Source organism: Thamnophis elegans, chromosome 7 (assembly GCF_009769535.1).
Source record: "Thamnophis elegans isolate rThaEle1 chromosome 7, rThaEle1.pri, whole genome shotgun sequence".
Taxonomy (NCBI): domain Eukaryota; kingdom Metazoa; phylum Chordata; class Lepidosauria; order Squamata; family Colubridae; genus Thamnophis; species Thamnophis elegans.
The window spans coordinates 18921164-18933363 of NC_045547.1; the positions used below are offsets into that span (position 1 = coordinate 18921164).

The 12200-nt window shown below is 41.0% G+C and overlaps 1 protein-coding gene and 1 pseudogene across 2 annotated transcripts in view; both read left to right on the forward strand.

Moving 5' to 3' along the window:
* The window catches only part of FGD4 (FYVE, RhoGEF and PH domain containing 4), a 139234-nt gene that overhangs the window by 89318 nt on the left and 37716 nt on the right, over window positions 1-12200 (forward strand). For both annotated transcript variants that reach the window (XM_032221568.1, XM_032221569.1), the window contains exon 3: window positions 3785-3965. In XM_032221568.1, coding sequence (XP_032077459.1) covers window positions 3785-3965 — 181 coding nt within the window. The remainder of the gene's footprint in view (window positions 1-3784; window positions 3966-12200) is intronic.
* LOC116511164 lies at window positions 10349-11220 on the forward strand (annotated as a pseudogene).

The window sequence follows — 12200 nt, forward strand, 5'->3', positions numbered from 1 at the left end:
CTTTTTCTTTCTTTTTTCTTTTTTCCTTTCTTCATTTCTTTCTCTTTCTGTGTGTGTGTGTGTGTGTGTGTGTGTGTGTGTGTCAGTGGTGGGTTTCAAAATTTTTTCGAACCTACTCTGTGGGTGTGGCCTCCTTTATGGGAGTGGCTTGCCAGCCATGTGACCTGGTGAGAGTGGCTTGCTGGCCATGTGTTTTCTTTCTTTCTTTCTTTCTTTCTTCCTTCCTTCCTTCCTTCCTTCCTTCCTTCCTCCCTCCCTCCCTCCCTCTCTCTCTCTCTCTCCCTTTTATCTCTCTGTCCCCTTTTCCTTTTTTCTTTCATCTCTCTCTCACTTTTTCTTTCTTTTTTCTTTTTTTCTTTCTTCATTTCTTTCTCTTTCTGTCTCTCTCTCTGTGTGTGTATGTGTGTCAGTCAGTGGTGGGTTTCAAAAATTTTTGGAACCTCTTCTGTAGGTGTGGCCTGCTTTCTGGTGGAACCTCTTCTAACCAGTTCGGTAGATTTGACGAACCAGTTCTACCGAACTGGTGCGAACTGGTAGGAACCCACCTCTGGTTTAGATCTCCTAGTCTGCTCTAGAGGAAAACTGAAAAAGTTGAGGGTAGTCCTCGACTTGTGGCTGTAATTGAGTCCACAGTTTCATTTGTAAATCATAAAATGAGTCATCACATGATTACGCCCAATTTGCCATCTTTTCTTTCATACCATTGTTTGCTATGGGGCATTTTTTGCCAGACCCTGGAAATAAATATCAGTTTCTGGGGAAAAAAAAAACCATGGTATATTACAGTCACGTGATCACTAAACAACCACAAAGTAAAGGACTCCCTGTATAGTCAGTTGTTATGGCACTTCCAATAAAATATATAGAGTAATTGTGAAAATTCCTGGAGCATTACCTATTTGTTCCCAAGATATGGCTGCCAGACTGAGGACATTTCTGCATCAATAGGCAGAACATAATAAAGTAGTTTGAACTCTATATGTGTTGAGTCTGGTTGTTCACGCCTGACAATTTTCTTGCTTTTTCTTCTCTGAGTTTATTACAGAAGAGGGTCAGTTGAAATGCTGCTGTGATTTTGTTGTTACAATTGATTTCACTCTGTTGTGTGCAGTACTTTACATCCTGGAATAATTGATTTATAAATCTCTATGCATTTCTGGTTGTGTGGAGCAGATTTGTTGGCTTGTAGATAATTTTGTTTCAGACAATTTCATGTGTTAGAATGATCAAGTACTGCAGCAATGGCCCGCAGCTGAATTAAAGTTCTTAATCTTTGTTGGTGGCATCGGGGTAGCAGTAGTAGCTACCAGCATTGCCTTTACTAGTTCCTTTTCTATAGTTGTAATTTGCCTAACTATTGGAAACTGCAGCTTTGGAGATCCATTTGGCTGGTAGCCCTGACATCTCCAGCCCTTTCACCTAATTTGAGAATCTGATAAAAAGCAATTTGGAACTTCTCCATTCTCATTAAATGCTGGGTTGATAAAGTATATTTAACCTGCAATTGTTCCCTAAAGTTGGCAGTTTAAAAGCTTGCTCATATATTCTGCAATTGATGCTTAGTGTGGCATTAGAAGTAGATTGTGTTTCTAGATGGAGAAAGAATCAAATAATCCACATCACCAGGCCAGTCTTTAAATATGTATATTCTTCATGCATAAGGCTATATCTGTGATAGATGTAGTTGTAACTTGTAGTAGATGTAGTAGCAACTGCTGGCAGGCCACGCCCTAAATAATAAAAAATAATGTAAACGATGTAATTTCCCTGTTCTTTATTGTATGTTGGAAGACATCACATCTCCCTGCTTTTCTAGCCAGGTTGTATGAAATCATGTAGGGCACGGGTGTTAACATCGTGGCATCATGCTGTCGTCATGTGACGTTTCACGATGTTTTTCCCGCGATGTTTGTGGAGCTGGGGTGGGCGTGGCCTGCATGTGATGCATCCGGCCTGCAGGCTGCCAGTTTGACACCCCCTGATGTAGGAAGAAAGTTGAAACTGGGCCTAAAGTGCTTTGAAATTGGATGAATTCTTTTTGAATAGCCCACATAGGTAATCCTAATTTAGCAACCATAATTAGGACCAGCAACTTGGTTGTTAAGCAAAGTGGCCATTAAGTTGAAACTATAACTGTACTTACAATCTTTCCTTCCTTTATAGACCTGTAAAGGTCATTAATGTAATGATTGGCCATAAAGTTACTTTTTTCCCCATCCCTGTTGTAACTGCAAATGGTTGCGAAATGAGGCAGTCATTAAACAAGGATTCTGTGTTATATTTGACACAAGGAAACTAACATCTGATTATATAAGTGGCTTCCCCTTTGATGATGCGCTGCTTTAATGAGCTTTAATATGCAATCCTTTCAGAGAAAATTACTGACACTTCAGACATCTGAGAAAAATCTAAGTGGTTTTCAATGTGATTACAGTGTCATTTCTAGAAAGAGAAGTTGGGATGCTCAGAATAAGTTAGTTAAATTCATATCCGCTAACAATCTTATTGATTTCTGGATAAGAATGAAAATAACTTAGCGGGGGTGAAATCCACTTACCTTTGCTACCAGCTTATCTGCAAAGGTAAGCAAACAGTGAGGGGTGGGAATCCCCTGTGCCACTTGATTTAGATTACCATATTTTTCGGAGTATAAGACACACCTTTTTCCCTCAAAAAAGAGGGTGGAAATCTGGGTGTGTCTTATACTCTGAATGCAGCATTTTTGGCCTCCCTAAACCCTGCCCCCTTTGCAAAAATGGCCATGCATTGCCTTTAGGAGGCTTCCAGAGTGCTCCTAGGGTCCGGGGAGAGCAAAAATGAGTGAAAAACGGGCCATTTTGCTCCCCTCCCAGCCCCCAGGAGCACTCTATAAGCCTCCTAAAGACTTTGCACGCTCTTTTTTTGACACAAAACGGGCCCTTTTTTGCTCATTTTTGGCTCTTCCCGGCCCCCAGGAGCACTCTATAAGCCTCCTAAAGGCTATTCATGCCCTTTTTTGACAAAAAAACAAGCCCGTTTTTGTGAAAAATGAGCCGTTTTTGGGAAGTCTACAGAATGCAATAACTTTTTTTTTAATTTGCTTCTTCAAAATCTTGGGCGTCTTATGCTTTGAAAAATACGGTAATATAAATCAGCATCACAGCTGATCATTGGAAAAACTGGTTTGCCCAGACCGATAGCATTTTTTTTACTACTGGTTGGGGGAGCAGGTAGCATTTTTACTACCAGTTCGTGCAAACCGGTCCAAACTGGTAGCATTTCACACACACACACACACACACCCCTGTAACTTAGGTTCATGATATTTTGGATGGATTATTGGTAGAATGAACAGTAGAGCAGTAGATTGCAGTTATCTGTCTTTTTAGATATCTAGGATGTAAAAAAAAAAGGCCAAAGCAAACCCACAAAACATATTAATGTATGCAAGTTAGTAATAAGAGTAGGCATTGTTCTCTAATTGAAGTGTTCTTGCAATGAATGAATACATCTATCTTTAGGTAATCCAAGAAACATCCTTCAGCAGGGCATAATGTTGACTGATATAATGTTAATTTCTAAATTATTAGAACACCAGTTATGAATCTAAAGTAATGAAAAAAACTTGCCTTGAATATTTTGTAAATGAACTCCTGGCACTCTCTTAAAGAATGTGAGTGTGGTACTTCAAAAGATTTTGAGGGCATCACACTGAAGAAGACAAGTTTTAAAGTCGCTGCTTTGAATAGCACTGGTGTGTGAAATTCCTATGGATATGAAAAGTAGTGTTGCTTTTTCTTTGCAGTGCCTCCAAAGCCATTACATCTGCAGAATTCACAGTCATCCATTACCCACCAAACCTCTAAGTCTAAAGCTTTGTATACCACGAAGCCAAGAATGGAGGAAATTACACCTATCTCTTCTTGTGTCTCGAAAGAAAAATCTAGTAAAGTGTCTGATCTCATCAGTCATTTTGAAGGAGGCAGGTAAACACATTTCATTTTATTCAAAGGTTGCAGATTGAAATGAGTGTATGTGATGATAATAAATGAAGAGGAAGAACATGTTCCATTTTTTTATGGCGAGTACAGACAGTTTGCTATGGTTGATTTATTAAATTGCACAATTTGAATGATGATGCAATATTGATTGGACCGGATCAATTTTAGACGGAAATGAAACCCAATATTATCACGGCACACAGGAGTGTGCCTGCTTACATACAATGATCAGAACTTAAGCAGAGGTAATAACTGATCTCTTTTTAAAGCTGCCTTCAGCAGGGATTAATTTTAGGGAGTGAGACATGAAGAGTGAGTAAATGTAAGAAATAGAGAATATCGCCCAATTTCTTTCTTTTTATAACCACCTACATTTCCTCTCTTACTCATTATCACATCTCTTTTTACTTTCTCTCCCCCTCAATGTGCAGCAGGCTGGGACAGATTTCACTTGGATAGAAATCTGAATTAATTGCAATTAGTAGACTTATGCAATGAGGATGAGGGTTATATGAGGCTCCCAGGCCTGTTCATGATTTCTAGGCCGGGCTTGGGTCGAGCTGTGTCAATGCAGACTTTTGATGGCAAAAAGATAAAAAGCTAAGTTAATTCTAGTAAACCAAATTAGTATAATATTGCTGCAAATATCCTTTTCCCCCATTACCATTTTCAGTATAAGGCAAAGCCATGGTTATTCGTTTAAAAGAACTTTGGCTTTTGTTTGAGGTTTTAGAACTTGTTGTCTTTTATTTTTCAAGAGCTTGTCCATTTTATCAAGCTGATACAGGCAGTCCTCAACTTACGACCACAATTGAGTCCAACATTTATGTTGCCAAGTGAGAAATTTGCTAAGTGAATTTTGCCCCCTTTTTTTTGCCCCGACTTTTCTTGCCACATTTGTTAAGTGAATCGCTGCAGGTGTTAAATTAGTAGCATTGTGGTTAAGTGAATCTCGCTTTCCCATTGACTTTGCTTGTCAGAAGATTGCAAAAGGGGGTCACGTGACCCCGGGACACAGCAATGGTCATAAGTATGAGCCAGTTGCCAAGCATCCAAATACAAATCAAATGACCATGGGGATGCTGCAACGTTCATAAGTGTGAAAAATGTCATAAGTATTGTGGCCAGCCAGCAGAGATGGCAGCAGATTCGGACAGTGAGGAAGTTGGGGAGGTACATGGGCCAGTCCTGGAGTCTGGGGAAGGCTCTGATGAGGCCTCTGTGTCAATGTTCCCTCTAAGCTGTGCGGGTGCGTGGCTGCACAGGTGGCAACAAAACACAGCGCAGCAGTTTCCAACTGCCACGCAGTGATCTTTACCATGATGGACTTTAATCTGCAGGCGGCTAGGAGGCTTCTGTCAGCTGGGCTGGGATATTATAGTTCCTGGACACACCCAGAGGAGGGCAGGCCTTTGGGCAATAGAAATGTGGCTGCCTAGGGTTACGATTGGGCTCCCTCTGCCAGCCCATGGCTGATTGACAGGAAGGGCGTTCCCTCCTGGATCAAAGTTACTGAGGGGGGAAGCGGCGACAGCAGCAGCGGCAGCAGCAACAGCCAACTCTCCGCGGGACGTGCAGAGCATGCTTCCATTGCGGTTTGTCGGCTAAGCCCCCATGGCTGGGCTCCCCGCCGTTGGCTCTGCTTCCGAGATGCGGATGTGCGGGAGGCACTCGCCATGCAAGCAGGTGGAAACCCACGCTGGGTGTGCACGTGTCTGAATCCAGCCTCTGCGTTCGGAGGATTGGTGCTCGAGGTTTTTTTCACAGGAAGGGGGAGTCGAGCTGGTGCTCCATGGATTTTATTTGATTTTATTGCTTGAAAAGGAAAAAAAAATAGAGGCTTCTTGGTCCGCCTGGACCAGAAAGTCAAAATCCGGAAAATTAACCTTGTTTAGGAAAGTTTTGCACTGATGGAAAAATAGTGTTTTCCAGTGAAAGTTTTTCCCCTACTTTTCCTTGTTTGCTTTTTTGGCCTCTATTCCTTCTTTTCTCTCCTCTTTTCTTTCTTCCTTTTTTCTTTCTTTTTTTCTTTCTTTCTTTCTTTCCTTCCTTCCTTTCTTCTTTCTTCCTTTCCTCTTTCTCTTTCTCTCCCCTTTTTCTCTTTCTCCTCTTTCCTTTCTCTCTCTCTCTCTCTCTCTCTCTCTCTCTCTCTCTCTCTCTCTCTGTGTCTCTCTCTCTCCCTTCCTCCCACTCCCTCCTCTCCCCTCTTTGTTTGTTTCTTTATGCGCCCCAATTGCTAATCTACATCAATTGGTAATTTATTTATAACTTGCTAATATTACTACAGAGTATTGGATAGTAAGGGGGAAAGTATAAAGCATATAAAGTAATTCATAGTATGGAAAATGTGGATAGAAGAAAGTTTTGATCCTTTTCCCATAGAGAGTCATCCATTGAACTTGAATACAAGTAGTCCTCAACTTACAACATTTCACTTAATAACTAAAGCTACATCAGCACTGAAAAAGTGATTTATGGTTGTTCTTCACACTTATGATCATTGCAGCATCCCCATGGCCACATGATCAAAATTTGGATCTTTGGCAACTGCCTCATATTTATGATGGTTGCAGTCTCCTGGGATCACCTTTTGCAACCTTCTGCCAAGCAAAGTCAGTGGCAAAGTCAGATTGACTTAACAATCAGGTTACTGATTTAACCGCAGTGATTCACTTAACTGTAGCAAGAAAGGTTGTAAAATGGGGCAAAACTCACTTAACAAATGTCTCACTTAGCAATAGAAGCTGTGGGCTCAATTATGTCCGTAGATTGAAAACTACCTGTATAGGGAGATTTCTTTATTTAATGGATATTTACATGGTAGAATTGAGTTTCAAATAACACTGATTTCGTTGTCTTGGGTGACATCTATGAAAAAAATTCAGGTGCTCAGGCATGAAAATGTGCTGCTCAAACACTATACTTTTCCGCTCACACTGAAAAAAAATTAGAGGGAACATTGCTCTGTGTCAGAGGCAGAGAGGGGGTCAGAGCCGTACGTCAGTTATCGGCTGCTTCAGAGTCGAGACATCAGTGAGGCAGATAAATAGCTGGGGCCTGTTCCTAGTGTGTGCATGCGCAGAGTTGCCAGACGAAGGAACAGCTGAAGGACAGGGGTTGACTTGGGCGTAAGGCCACAGGTGGACGATAAATAGCCTTCCCAGAGGAAATAACATGATTAGCGAAAGGGGAGTGGAGTTTGCAGGAGGCAATTAGTTCACTTAATTGGTTCGTGATTCTCCGAGACTCCTTGCCAAGTTTTGCAGATATCGGCCTGTCAGCTCCCCAAGCCAGATAAGGTCCATGACTGTAAATCCTCCCTTGAAAGACTTTGCTGGATGTGAGTCAGCAGAATTCACGGGGAATTAATAAAAGGGGTTTTATTTTTATTTTTAATAAAAGAGAGCCGAGGTGGCACAGTGGTTAGGGTGCAGTACTGCAGGCCACTTCAGCTGACTGTTATCTGCAGTTCAGTGGTTCTAATCTCACCGGCTCAAGGTTGACTCAGCCTTCCATCCTTCCGAGGTGGGTGAAATGAGGACCCAGACTGTGGGGGCGATATGCTGACTCTGTAAACCGCTTAGAGAGGGCTGAAAGCCCTATGAAGCGGTATATGTCTAACTGCTATTGCTATTGTTTTTGTAAGGACTAGACAAAAGGCTTCCTGCTCTTGAGAAGCCTAGGTCAGAACAGTAAGTCACTTTTTTAATGCCATCGTAACTTCGAATGGTCACTAAATGAATTGTTGAAAGTCAAGGACTACTTGTATTTCTTGTTTGTGTCCCACCCATTTGCTCTTTTTAAGATTTCCACCCCAACAGGTTGCTAACATCCATGCTTTTTTCATAAGTCATGATTACATTGTTCCTCTTATTCGTTCTGGAATATAATTTTTTTCTTCTGTCTAATTCAGGAAAAAGGATCTGGTCATAATGAGATTCTTACTTCAAAAAGCGCATTTAATATTATCATCTACAGTAGCAGATTTCCATTAGCACTGTGTTTGCATTTCTTTGTTCCTTTCCAAGCGTAGAAGGCTCACCTGTGTCTTTTCTAAGGAGAGGCCTCCTCTTGATAGCAGTCCAAGAAGAAGTTGGATAAAATCTTTCTCTGAATGGGATAAGTCTTGAGAAGAATAGATGGTTCCAAATAAATACTGCAGAGTTAATTTACTAATATCACATGGCCTTTGTACTGACGTGACTTTCTTGATATCCTAAAACTGGACAAAGTCTTGGTAGCAAATTGTCCAGTTGTTTCATGCAATATCTCGGCTTCTTCTTGATCGAAGCATCCTGCTGCTTATACTATCTAGATTTAGCATCTCTCTTATCCAAACTTATAGTTGCCAACTTATTATAGAAAGACATGATGTAGGTTCCATAGTTGCAACTTACTTAAATGTTTTTATAGGACTTTCATCATATGCATCGAATGACAAAACATTAGACATCTATACATAAATCTTCTGGGGCCTCCATGTTGGTTAGCTTCATTCCATACCAAAAATGTGTTGTCTTTTCATTCTAGAATTTTTTGTCTTGGTTTGTGGGTCTTATCTGCTGAGTGACCTAAGATGCAGGTGACTGGGAAATAGAAGATAAGGAGTCCTCATGCAAATGAGCTGGCAGTTGCAGTTTAACCATTTTTAATAAAGGTAATAAAAGGGCACCATTGCAATAGGGAGTTGGGGATGATTGAACTCCATTAAATATTTGGAGTCTGGTGAAATAAATTAGTCCAGCTGTTGGGTTCCATAAAAATTATCCTAGGGCAGGGATGTCAAACCCAAGGCCTGGGGGTCAGATCCAGCCCATGGGGTGCTTAGATCTGGCCCGTGGGGCCACCCTGGAAACAGCAAAGGACCAGCCCGTAGTGCCTCTGCCAGCAAAAATGGAGCTCCATTTTCACTGGCAGAGGGTTGCAGGAAGCCATGGCAGCCGAAAATGGGGCTCGGGAGCCCGTGTTCGCTGGCAGAGCTCTTGGCCCACCACAGGTGCCCACTACATGAGTGACATCAAGCTGGCCCTGCCCCCCCGGCCCTGATGCCCCCCCCAGTCAAACACAACCTTGATGAGGCCCTCAATAAAATAGAGTTTGACACCCCTGTCTTAGGGAGAAGCAAAGATTAGAGGATACACATGGTAGAGGAATATCTTGCAGGAGGGAGTAGTTACTTTGAGCAAAGTGATAAATAGCGCTGATAAATTGGAGTGGTGCTGAAAGAGGCACCAGTAGTAAACTCAGCACATTTTGGGTGATATACAAAATCAGCATGCTTCACTAAGGCTAAAATAGGTCTTTGAACATACAATCTTGCTGTCAGAGCTGTTGTGATTTCTTTTACATCTTTTGTTCTAGTTACCTGCAAAGTGGGGTTATGCTTCTGAGAGAGAAGGGGGGAGGGAGGGAGAGGGGGGGGCAAAGAGAGAGGGGGCGGAGAGAGAAGGAGAGAGAGAGAGAGAGAGAGAGAGAGAGAGAGAGAGAGAGAGAGTTACAAGTCAGCTCATTCATACATCATGCTCAATGTTTAGTTTGGTTTTGGCTAGGGCTACTGTATTACATCTGGACTGAAAAATATCTAGATAACTATTAGAAGGCAGCAAAAAATTAGAATTAAATTTAAAAAACTAGTGTGGTTTTTTTTAACCTTTGCATTGCCATTGTGTTTTTTCCAATGCAGGCATGGAAGCCCTAATTTTGGCTCAGCAGGTGTGAACTTCAAATATGGGTTACGTTTGTGGCTTATTACATTGTATGAAGCTAGTAAAAAACACATCGTAGCCCAAATATAGCCATGTTGTTAAAGCAATTATTATGTGGTAGCCCCCTTATTATAGAAATGCCCTTAGAAGCCACATTGGTGCCACAATGTCTTCAGGAAGTTGGAAAAGGTTGGTTTTTGCTGGTATCTGGGATCCAAAGGTTTTATAATCCTTGTTTCTCCTCTTGTTTTATTTTGGATTTGGTGGACACTCTATAAACCATGGTTATCCAACCTTTTGGCTTGCTTGGGCCGCATTGAGTGAAGAGGAATTATCTTGAGCTGTATAATATATTAAGTACAGTATATAATATAGTTAATATATAAAAATAACAAACTTCCTTTATGTTTTAATATTTTTGTTACCTTGTGGGTCTGCATTACTAACTTTCTAGGGCAGCAGTTCTCAACCTGTGGGTCGGGACCCCTTTGGGGGTTGAACGACCCTTTCACAGGGGTCACCTAAGACCATTGGAAAAGACATATTTTCGATGGTTTTAGGAACCGAGACACCAATTTTATGGTTGGGGGTCACCACAACATGAGGAACTGTATTAAAGGGTCGCGGCATTGGGAAGGTTGAGAACCATTGGTCTAGGGCCTCATGAGCCCATGGGGCTATGGACTGGACACTCCTAATACAGATATTGTAATAAAGGAATAAATAAGTTGGAATTTGTAATCCATAAATCATGGCTTTTTGCAAAATAGACCATAGTTTGATCAACTTGCGAATTACACAAATAATAATTATAATCTGTTTTAGCACTAGTGATAGATATAGCTGCAATAAACAGTGCTGGTTAAATGAACAAGTAGCCTGATGGTGTATAACAGTTTCCTATATTTGTTTGCATGCTTACAATGTGGTGTATTTCAGATACAAATTCAGCATAAAGAATATTATATTGAGAAAAGAATTATATTCACCACAACAAGAACTCTAAGGTTCGGCGTAAGGAGCCCAAGAGTCAGGATATTTATCTTCATCTCTTGGTCAAGCTCTGCTGATTCCTGGCTCACCGAACCAATGCCAAATTCAACAAGGTGATACTGAAACGGCTATTCATGAGCCGCATCAACCAGCTTCCATTGTCCGTGTCTCGCTTGGTCCATAAAATGAAGCTCCAGGGGCGGGAAAACAAAATTGCTGTTGTGGTGGGTACAGTGACGGATGATGTTAGCATCCAGGAAATTCCCAAACTGAAGATTTGTGCCCTCAGAGTCACACAGGGAGTCTGCCGACGCATCCTGAAATCTGGAGGCCAGATCATGACTTTTGACCAGTTAGCCATGGCTGCCCCAAAGGGCCAGGGAACTGTTTTACTTTCTGGACCCAGAAAGGCCGTCAAGTTAATCGGCATTTTGGCAAGGCTCCTAGCACCCCCCACAGCCACACTAAGCCATGTCCGATCCAACGGGTGGAAATTTGAACGAGCGTGAGGTTGCCATGCCAGTCAAGGCTACAAAAACTAGAATGTTTGATAAAAAATGTAAAAGCCAATCAGTCAATTGATTTTTTTTTGCTAAAAAAAAAAGTATAAAATTAGCACCAGTAATATATGAACTCAATAGCTTCATTTAACATCAAGATCAGTATTTTTTAATAGACAAAGGATATATGTGTGAACATCTTGAGATGTATTAAAAAGTAAAAATAAAATACTCAGATTGCATCCTTTTCTATGTAAAAGGAATGTAATTATTAGACTTTTTGTTTGACCATTTTAAGCTGTTTGTTATGGTGATGGAACTGTGTATTGACTGGAACCAGAATCTGCATAAATTTGCAATTTAGTTGTTGCCTGATGCTTTCCAGAAATTTGGGGAGGGCAGGTCTGGAAAATTACTGCAAAGACCTTAGATGAGCAAATATTATGCCACTCCTTAGAAAAGCAATTGTTGATTGGGGGGACGGACGGCAACAGTATTTTTAATAAAAACATATGTTCATTTATTTGATTTATTAGAGTAATAAAGTTCTTTTGATCAAGAGCACAAACTAATCTACACAGGCCTCCCCTAATTTCTCCTACAAGCAATCTGTTTCACAGAAGAGAGAACAAGACCTCCCCCCCCCCATTTCAATATGAGTATACCACACCTTTATACTTCTGCCTTTCTATTAAACGTACACAAAGATTAACCTTTTGTTTTTCTTTAATCTACTGCTGGGGAAAAAGGCTGGAAAATTGTGCCACTTTAGTCTGGCAACGTCATGTCAAATTCAGTGGTATGATCTTGGAATATTTCAGTCCCATGAATTGGTGCTTGGTTAAAAGCACCACATCTTGGGGTACAAAGAAGAAAGCATTTGACACAAAGAAGGGGATAGATTTCTTTCTTTTAATTCATGCACGTGCAGAGGCAAACCCACCTCCCTCTGCATAATACCTAACAATCTTCTACTTTGTCAAGAGATTTGAACCTAAGGTTCTTATATAGGACTAACAAAT